Here is a 10,564-nt window from a genome sequence, read left to right as displayed (position 1 = left end):
ACATAAGCAAAAAGAAAAAAGCCGGAAGTGGAGCTGTGGCTCAAGTGGTAGAGCGCTAGCCTTGAGCTGAAGAGCTGAGGGACAGCACCCAGGCCTAGAGTTCAGGCCCCAAAACCGGACCCCCCCCAAAAAAAAAGGAAAGTGAGGGAAGGGCCTGGGAAGGTGGCTCAGTGATAGAGCACTTGCCTTGCATGCATGAGGCCCTGGGTTCGATTCTTCAGCACCACATAAGAAAAAAGCTGGAAGTGGCACTGCGGCTCAAGTGGTAGAGCACTAGCCTTGAGCTGAAGAGCTGAGGGACAGCGCCCAGGCCCAGAGTTCAGGCCCCACAACTGGACCCAAAAAAAAAGAAAAGTGAGGGAAGGGGTGATTTGGCAAGGTTGGGTGAGAATGCTGAAAGGGGTGACATAACTGCTTTGGTAAGTGGCAACTCCTTTTTACAACTACTTAAAACAATAAAAATATTTTTTTAAAAACAACAAAAAGATACGTACCTGTAGGATCCTTCATTGAACAGGAAGCCAGAGAACTTGAAGCAGCTGTGTGTGAGAGGAAAAGAAATTGGGAATAGCATGAATATACCTTCATACCGAAACAGGACATAAACAGATACTTTCATTGCATGCCTCAGAAATAACCATGAAAAAGTACATCATCACCTCATATCTTTTCTAACTTCCCTATAAAATGTTCTTGCTTTCTTTTCTTTTGTCCAGGGTCTTACTGTGTAAGCCTTGGATAGCCTGGAACTTGCTATGCAGTCTAAGCTGACCTCAAATTTGGAATTCTCCTACCTTAGCCTCCCAAGTGCTGGGATTTCAGGCATGTACCACCACACATGCCATCTACAGAGGCATTTTATAACTAATGGCTAACATAAAGCGTAAAACCTTCCTTTACAGATATAGTTAGGATGTGAACATTTTAATTTATACAACTGTGTTTGTTAGTCAGATTTTCATAGCTTTGGCAAATACCTGAGGGAAACAGTTTTAAAAGGAGGGGGGATTTATTTTAGCTCATGATTTCAGAGGTTAACAGTCCATGGTCAGCTTGCTCCATTGTTTCTGGGCCTGTGGTGAGACTAAAGATCATGATGAACGCACATAGGAGGACAGCCAAGAAGCAAGAGACGGTAAGCCTGTGTGAGCAGGCTTCTTTTCTTTTCTTTGTACCAGTCATGGGGCTTGAACCCACAGCCTAGGTTCTGACTCCATTTGCTTATGGCTGGTGCTCTACCACTTTGAGTGGACAGCTTCACTTCTCAGGCTTCTTTTTCCCCGTTATCTCGGCCTACTAGATGTTACCACCCGCAATGAAGGCAGGTCTTGCCCCTTTAATCATCTCTGGAAACACCCTCACAAACCCACCCAGAAGCATGCTTTAGTATTTTGTTAGGAATCTCTCAATCCAATAAAGTTGGCAACCATACTAACCATCACAATTAATAAGGAATATTTAGGTATGAACTTAAAAGAAATATTTGAAGTGACTTTTCTGGTACTTTTCTTTCCATTGTTGCTTCTGTTGAGGCTTCTTGATAATAAGGAGAATAAAGCATTGCTGAATATTAGCCAAATGAATACATACTATGACCTTTATACAAATACATGCACACACTCATTCCAAACACTTGCACACATGGGTAAATAAAAAATTCATGCACAGAGCTGGGAATGTGGCTTCGTGGTAGAGTGATTGCCTTGCATGCATGAAGTCCTGGGTTCAACTCCTCAGTACCATATAAACAGAAAAATCCAGAAGTAGCACTGTGGTTCAAATCGAAGAGTGCTAGCCTTGAGCAAAAGAAGCTCAGGGACAGTTCCCAGGCCAAAGTCAAGCCCCACAACTGAAAAAAAAAAGCACACACATATCTTCTCTACCTTCATATAGGTATTTGTTGCCACTTGGACACCTTGTAAAGAATGAGACCTATGGTGGGGGAGTTGTGACTAAAAGATGGAAGGTAAAGGTGGAGAAGAGGAAGCAGGGTCCAGCGAGGCAGACATTATAGTCACTGGAAATGAGCAGGCAATTGGACAGACTAAGGGAGAAAAATTGGTTTGTGTTCGCCATAAGAATCTGCTTTTCTGTGGAAAAGCTGTAGTTACAAGTCATGGGAGACTCTTAAGACTGCCTTAGAGAAACAGAGCTGTAGCTCAAAGTGGTAGAACACTAGCCTTGAACAGAAAGGATCAGGGACAGGGCCCAGGCCCTGAGTTTAAGCCTCACAACCAACAACAACAAAAAGAGTAGCTTAAGATGACAAATGTTTCAGAGATTATGCAAACCACTAGAACCACAGTTTTTACTTTGCTGATATGTCTTTGTCATTATTTTGGGTAAACCAAAATTGTGGCATCAATTTCAAGAACTTTTAACAGGTCAATATTATATTCAAATGATGCATATACACATTTAGCAAATATTTAAACACTCAGAAGAATCCCAGAGGCCATGCGGAGAAGCAGTAGAATTTAAGGTTATACCCACTCTTATTTGAAATTACTTACATTTCTTCTCAGACAATAAACTCCAGGTACAAGCAGCTTCCATATCTTTTCTTTTCTTCTGACTACACATCTCAGAAAATGGAGAAACCTGTAATACACAACACAAATAATGACTGTAATGCCATTACACAAAGTATTTCGGGTACCCTTCATAAAAGGACAATAGTCTAAAAGTTGAAGAGGCTTATTAGGCTGTAGGTCTGTTTGTATCTGCCATCAACTTTGAGGAAGATTCTTTTCTTTCCCAGATCTGTTTAAATATTTTCAAAATGGCTGAAGAAATGCTAAGCCAGATCTCTTTCTAGGTTTCCCACTATTAAAACCATGGTTCTCAGCTGGGTGTCAGTGACTCACACCTGTAATCCTAGCTACTCAGGAGGCTGAGATCTGAGAATCTTGGTTCCAAGCCATCCCAGGCAGTAAAGTCCCCATGAGATTCTTTTTTTTTTTTTGTCGGTTGTGGGGCTTTAACTCTGAGCTTGGGCACTGTCCCTAAGCTTTTCTGCTCAAGGCGAGCACTCTACTGGTGGTTTCTTTCTTTTTTTTTCTTTTTTTTTTGGGGGGGGGTCCGGTCGTGGGACCTGAACTCTAGGCCTGGGCGCTGTCCCTCAGCTCTTCAGCTCAAGGCTAGTGCTCTACCACTTGAGCCACAGTGCCATTTCCGGCTTTTTTTCTTTTTGCTTATGTGGTACTGGGGAATCAAACCCAGGGCCTCATGCATGCAAGGCAGGCGCTCTACCACTGAGCTACCTTCCCAGCCCTACTGGTGGTTTCTTGGAGATAAGAGTCTCCTGGACTTTCCTGCCCAGGCTGGCTTTGAACCGTGATCCTCAGATCTCAGCCTCCTGAGCAGCTAGGATTATAGGTGTTTGCCACCGGTGCCTGGCCCCTGAAACTCTATTTTTAATTAACCACTCAAAAAACAGAAGTGGAGCTATGGCTCAATTGGTAGAGCACTAGACTTGAGCATAAAGAGGCTCAGGGACAGTGCCCAGGCTCTGAGTTCAAACCTCACAACCAACATTAAATAATAAAAATAAAAACTATGGTTCTCATTCCTACCTGCACATTAGCATTATTTTCATACTATCCTCTAGGACTTACTTTGTTCTTTGCAATATGATTTATCACTTAATATATTTGATAATCTACCTATGTATTATGTCTGCTTTTCTTTATCTGTATTTCTCACAAACTAAATTTCTGAGCCTAATGTTCAGCCTTTGTCATGAACTCTGAAATTTCATACACAAATAAACAGAACTCATTTTCACATCTGATCTCTGAACTCAGCCATGAGACTTGCTCTGGCTAACCATATACCCCAAATTGGACATGTCCCCTGTTGTGATATTGTCACTGTCATGAGAGAAGACACAAGAAAAATAAGCCCAGGGGGCTGGGAAGGTGGCTCAGTGGTAGAGCACTTGCCTTGCATGCTCCAGGCCCTGGGTTCGATTCCTCAGCACCACATAAGAAAAAAGCCAGAAGTGGCGCTGTGGCTCAAGTGGTAGAGCGCATGCCTTGAGCTGAAGAGCTGAAGGACAGCACCCAGGCCCAGAGTTCAGGCCCCACGACCGGACCCAAAAAAAATAATAAGCCCAGTCCCCAGGTTCAAGAACTAAGAAATATATGAGACCCACCTACCCTAGCAAACAAAGCAGAAGCACCTCAACCTGAATCAGTTGCCAATAGAGCTCTTCTAATCAGCTCTCAGCTGATCTCCAGAACTCTGCCAGTAAGTGCTTAATAAAGTGTTTAATTTTTCATAACACAAAAATTTTGGTTTGGATTACATGTCACTCTGGCACTATCTGACACATCTTGTTAGAACAAAACTACCTAGAAAGTGTTTGGCACAGACTGGATACCCATTAAATATTTATTGAATAAATTAAGTAAATAGAAGCTTTTTTTTTTTTTGGTCCGGTCGTGGGGCCTGAACTCTGGGCCTGGGCGCTGTCCCTCAGCTCTTCAGCTCAAGGCTAGCACTCTACCACTTGAGCCACAGCGCCACTTCCGGCTTTTTTTTTTCTTTTTGCTTATGTGGTGCTGAGGAATAGAACCCAGGGCCTCAGGCATGCAAGGCAAGCGCTCTACCACTGGGCCAACTTCCCAGCCCCAAATAGAAGCTTTTTAAAATAATGCAGTGAGGGTCCATCAAAAGAAGTATCCCAAGCCAGACACTGGTGGCTTTTACCTGTAATATAGTTACTCAGGAGGCTGAGATCTGAGGATCATGGTTCGAAGCCAGCCCAGGCAGAAGAGGCCATGAGACACTTACCAGAAAACTGAAAGTGGAGTTGTGGCTTAAAGTGGTAGAGCCATAATCTTCACCCAAAAAGCTCAGGGATGGCACCTAGGCTCTGAATTCAAGCCCCCTGACCAACAAAAAAGGAAAAAGCAGAAGTATCCCAAATACAACGGGACTCCTAAAATAGGAAAATTACACCAAATCTATAATTGGGCAAAAAGTGAGTTCCTGTTTCAAAATACAATAAAGGGCTTAAGAGGTGTGGTTCAGTGGGGTAGGGGGGTACTTATCTAGCAAACACAAAGCCCAGTACTGCCAAAAAAAGCAAAAATAGGTACTCAAACAAAATGAATGGAAGAAGTGTTCACAGTAGCACTATACACAATAGAAAAAGTGAAAAATCCAAATGTACATTTACTAATGAACTTATAAACAAACTTATTCAGTACTAAAAATGAATGGAGCAGGGCGCCGGTAGCTCATACCTGCGATCCTACCTACTCAGGAAGCTGAGATCTGAGGGCCATGGTTCAAAGACAGCCTGGGCAGGAAAGACTGTGAAACTATTATCTCCAATAAACCACCAGAAAACAGGAAGTGGTGCTGTGGCTCAAGTGGCAGAGCACTAGCCTTGATCACAAAGAGGCCCAGGGACAACTCCCAGGCCATGAGTTCAAGCTCCACAACCAACAACAACAAAAAATGGAGTATGGTTCATACTAAAAAAATAACCTTTGAAATACTTGTAGGGTCAAACTAAAAAAAAAAAAAACAGAAACAAACAAGCATATTAATGGCCAGATTGAGAGATCTAAAAGATGGTGGATTGAGCCTGGCCCAGGAAGGAAAATTCTCTAGACTCTGCCTAGCTTAGGAAGGAAAAATCTCTAGACTCTAATCTCCAACTAGCAAAATGCCAGGCTGAAGGCTTGGCTCAAATGGTAGAGTACTAGCTTAGCAAATGTCAGGCCCTGAGTTCAAACTCTAATACCACCAGAAGATATATATATATATATATATATATATATATATATATATGTGTGTGTGTGTGTGTGTGTGTGTGTGTATGTTTTATAATATATTACATGTTTTATGTTTGTATGTGTATATATGAACACATATATACATATACCCAAGTATACATATATACATTAAAAAAGTTTCCAGCCTGTCAATTATGGCTCATGACTATAATCCTAGCTACTTCAGAAGGCTGAGATCTAAGGATTGTATCTGGAAGCCAGTCTGAGCAAGAAAGTCTGAGACTTATCTCCAAGTACACAAAAAAGCCAGAAATGGAGCTGTAGCTCAAGTGGTAGAACATTATGCCTGAGGAAAAAAGCCCTGAGTTCAAGCCGGAAGACCAGTGTGCGCACGCGCGCGCACACACACGCACACACACATACACACACATACACACACAGATTCCAGGAGCCAAGATGACAAACTTCTAACAACCACTCTTCTATCACCCCCCAACTGCACACCTGTAACAGAGGTATGGCTCAAAAGAAAGACTTAGGTGAAGACACAAGAAAATGTATATGGAGCCAGGTGCCGGTGCCTCATGCCTGTAATCCTAGCTACTTAGGAGGCTGAGATCAGAGGATTGTGGTTCAAAGCCAGCCTGGGCAGGAAAGGCTGTGAACTCTTATCTCTAATAAACCACCAGAAATCCGGAAGTGGTGCTGTGGCTCAAGTGGTAGAGCACTATCCTTGAGTTGAAGGAGCTCAGGGACAGTGCCCTGGCCAAGTTCAAACCCTATGATCGACAAAAAAAAGAAAAAAGAAAATGTATATAGAGAGAAAAGTGAAAAACAAAATATTAAATCCCAAATATCTAAAACAAGAAGCAAGGAACAAACTGCAGTCAGAAGGAGCAGTGGGGGAAAGCTTTCATGACAGGACCAAAGTTCCCTTGTCATTCCCCACCCACCATTTTTTCCTTTCTTTTTATTTTTTGGAGTGCCCTCTAAGCTAAATGCACACGTGTGAAATACCAGACACAGAAAGTACTGGGGGGGGGGGTTCCTCAACAGCCCAATACAAAAGACCTGAACTCCCTAATTCCACCACTCTGGAAAAGGAACCCAGTCAAAGAGAAAAACCACACCTCTAGATCCTCAGCACATCCAGAATAGCAGTGTGCCAGACTTACAGATACTTGATAGAAGGTATATGATTCAACGGGGGAGTACTTACCTAGCAAGCACGAGGCCCTGAGTTCAAACCCCAGTACTTTCAAATGCCCCTTCAGTGACACCTGCATCCTCCTCCCTACCCACCAGAGCGGCAACATGCTTTGGGGTAGAACTTTGTTTTATATCCTGTCTCACCTACCTTGTACTTCTCCCTCAGGGCGATAGGGTAGCGATGCTTATTATGCATCTAATTCTAGCCTTTTCTAGGGAGGGAGCAATAGCAAGGCCCTCTGTAACCATCAGAACAGGCAAAAACTGATGATGTAGAACTTTTCTTATAAACTGTCACATAAACCCTGAGCTTCTGTCATCAGTGATTCAGTCATTCAGTAAGCAACCTGGTCTTAGGAGGAATAGACAGTCTTATGTCAACCCAAGACACAGAGGTGGTCCCTTTAACATCCTGTAAGCTTATACTCAATTGATGACTGACAAGGCAAGATCTCAGACAACAATTTCACAGGGACTATTACAAGACCCTCTAAGCTAACGCTCTGCAGGTAGTTTCCTCCAACTTAATACACTGGTATGTTTCTGGGAGAATTTCCCAGCACAACTTAAGGCAGAAAATCCTCCTCCCTGCATTAGAAATCCAGCAGCAGACTAAAAGTGGCTACCCCCTATGGACACCATTTCAAAAGAGATGCCAAAAGAAAAAAAATCTAGAGACTTCCTCCATTCTTTCATACCCTAGGATGCCATCAACACTCCCACAGAGCAACCTCAATAGGGCAAAGGGCAAAATTCAAAGAGGCAGAACACTACTCCAGCTAGGAGAGCTACTACACTGGCAGTTGCAGGAATTAGTTGAGGAAGAACCAATCCACTTTGGAGATACGACACAGACATCAGGTAATCTCATCCTTCAAAAAGTAGAAAATCAGGCTGTGTCCCCCGACATTATCTTATTTATCTTTCTTTTACTAGTAGTTTATTCCACTTCCTTCTTTCTATGTGATATTACTTTATTTTGTGCCAATATTGGAACTGGAACACAGGACCTCATACTCTCACACAGACTTTCAACATGGATGATGTCAATTCAACCAATTGAGCCACAAATCTACTTCTGCCTTATTTGCTAGTTTGTTGGAGATAAAAGCCTCTCAAGGCTGGGAAGGTGGCTCAGTGGTAGAGCGCTTGCCTTGCATGCCTGAGGCCCTAGGTTCGATTCCTCAGCACCACATAAGCAAAAAGAAAAAAGCCAGAAGTAGCACTGTGGCTCAAGTGGTAGAGCGCTAGCCTTGAGCTGAAGAGCTGAGGGACAGCACCCAGGCCCAGAGTTCAGGCCCCACGACCGGAACCCTCCCCCCCCAAAAAAGCCTCTCAGAGCCAGAACTGAAGGCTCAAGCCTGTAATCCTGACTGTGATCTGAAGATTGCAGCTTGAAGCCAGCCAACAAATAGAAAAATGGAGACTTGCATCCCCATTACGCTTCAGAGCCAGAAGTAGAGGTGTGGCTCAAGTGGTAGAATGCTAGACTTGAATGAAAAGGCTAAGACTGATAGGCCCTGAGTTCAAGTTCTAGCACTGGCTGGTGCACACACATGTGCGCGCACATGCGCGCACACACACACACACATACACACACACACAAAGAAAAAGAAAATGATAAACTGGAATCAACTTGAATATTCATTAGTGGACAAATGAAATATGATGTTTACATACGACGTTTACATACAATGGAGTATTACTGAGCCTTCAGATTGAATCAAAGTCTGACACATGATGTTAACATAAATGATCTTGAAGACATATTACCAAGTGAAATAATCTAGACCACAAAAGAACAAATATTATGCGATTCCAATTATATGGGGTACCTGGAGTAATCAAATACAGGAAGATAGAAAGCAAAGTAGTGTTTACTAGGGGTTAGGGAAGAGCAATAAAAAAAATTGTTCAATGTTATTGGTTTCTATTTGGGAAAATGAAAAGTTTGGTAGATGGATGATGGTAGTACAATAACTTGAATTATTTAAGGCCACTGAACTTAATACCTAAAAACAGCAAATTTTGCTGGCCACCTCTGGCTCACACCTGTAATCCTAGTTACTCAAGAGGTTTAGATCTGAGAATCACAGTTTGAAGTCAGGCCAGACAGGAAAGTCCATGAAACTCTTATATTCAATTAACCACCAGAAAACTGGAAGTGGTGCTGTGGCTCTAGTTGTAGAGTGCTTACCTTGAGCTGAAGGGACAGAACGAAGGCAGAGATCAAGCCCCTCCACTAACAAAAAAAAAAAAAAGATTTGAAAGAGCCTGGGGCCATGGCTCATGCCTGTAATCCTAACTACTCAAGAGGCAATCAAGGTTCAAAGCCAGCCCAGACAGGAAAGACCAGAGACTCCTATCTCCAATTAACCATCAAAGAGCCTGAAGTGAAACTGTAGTTCAAATGCAAGAGCATTAGCCTTCAGAAAAAAAGAACTTAAGGACAGTTCCCAAGTCCTAAGTTCAAGCCCCAGGATTGACATGAATGTGCAAGTACATGCACAGATGTAAAAGAAACCTAATAAATATAATAATATGCTGGGCGCTGGTGGCTCACACCTGTAATCCTAGCAACTCAACAGGCCAAGATCTGAGGATAGCAGTTCAAAGCCAGCCCAGGCAGAAAGTCCATGAGACTCTTATCTCCAATTAATTACCAGAAAACCAGAAATAGAGCTGTGGCTCAAAGTGATAGAACACTAGCCTTAAGTACAAAAGCTCAGTCTGGGCCCTGAGTTCAAGCCCCACAAACAACACACACACACACACACACACACACACACACACCATTAGATCTCATTTCCCACAAAATTCATTAGAAACCATTTTTAACAACTAGAGATATTGAGTGTTTTCTAAGGACTAGTGTGATAAAGACATTGCAATTATGTAAGATCATTTCTCCCTATAATTCTTTTTTTAAACATACTGAAATATTTAGATTAAAATCATGATACTCATGATCAGTCTATTCTACACAAGAGAAAGGAGACAGATGAAGAAGCATGGCAAAATGTGGTGGCTACTAAAACTTTGTTATGGATATGTGTATGTGGGTTATTGCACACTATTATACAAGTTGAAATTTTCATAATAGAAACTTAAGCTATTTATACAAATGTAAAGGGAAAAAACTATGTCCAACTTAGATATGCCAAAGCAACTGCTATCCATACATGACCTGGTGGGAGGAAAATGAGGGACACATGAATGGTAAGCAAATGCTGTCATTATAGTCAATGAATACTATGTGCAAAATTGAACTCCATAACTTGAGGGTAGAATAGGAGGTTAGAAAATGTGGAAGAATGATGGAAGGGGGGACACTGATCAAGAAGTGTTATACACATAACTTGATTTATGGAATTATAACCTCTTTGTACAACTACTTCATTAAAAATTTAAAAGGGGGCTGGGAAGGTGGCTCAGTGGTAGAGCGCTTGCCTTGCATGCTCGAGGCCCTGGGTTCGATTCCTCAGCACCAGATAAGCAAAAAGAAAAAAGCTGGAAGTGGCGCTGTAGCTCAAGTGGTAGAGCGCTAGTCTTGAGCTGAAGAGCTGAGGGACAGTGCTCAAGGCCAGAGTTCAGGCCCCATGACC

The 10,564-nt window shown here is 42.5% G+C and overlaps 1 protein-coding gene across 1 annotated transcript in view; it reads right to left on the bottom strand.

The window, feature by feature from the left end:
* LOC105992825 (NACHT, LRR and PYD domains-containing protein 3-like) overlaps window positions 1–10,564 on the bottom strand; it is a 55,057-nt gene that overhangs the window by 36,477 nt on the left and 8,016 nt on the right. The window contains exons 2-3 of the mRNA XM_013025908.1: window positions 2,514–2,601; window positions 495–539 (exon numbers count right to left, since the gene is read on the bottom strand). Of these exons, the coding sequence (XP_012881362.1) occupies window positions 495–539; window positions 2,514–2,583 (115 nt within the window). The 5' untranslated portion in view covers window positions 2,584–2,601. The remainder of the gene's footprint in view (window positions 1–494; window positions 540–2,513; window positions 2,602–10,564) is intronic.

This window comes from Dipodomys ordii, unplaced genomic scaffold (genome assembly GCF_000151885.1).
Source record: "Dipodomys ordii isolate 6190 unplaced genomic scaffold, Dord_2.0 Scaffold88, whole genome shotgun sequence".
NCBI classification, from domain to species: domain Eukaryota; kingdom Metazoa; phylum Chordata; class Mammalia; order Rodentia; family Heteromyidae; genus Dipodomys; species Dipodomys ordii.
This window is presented reverse-complemented; position numbering and strand designations above follow the sequence as displayed.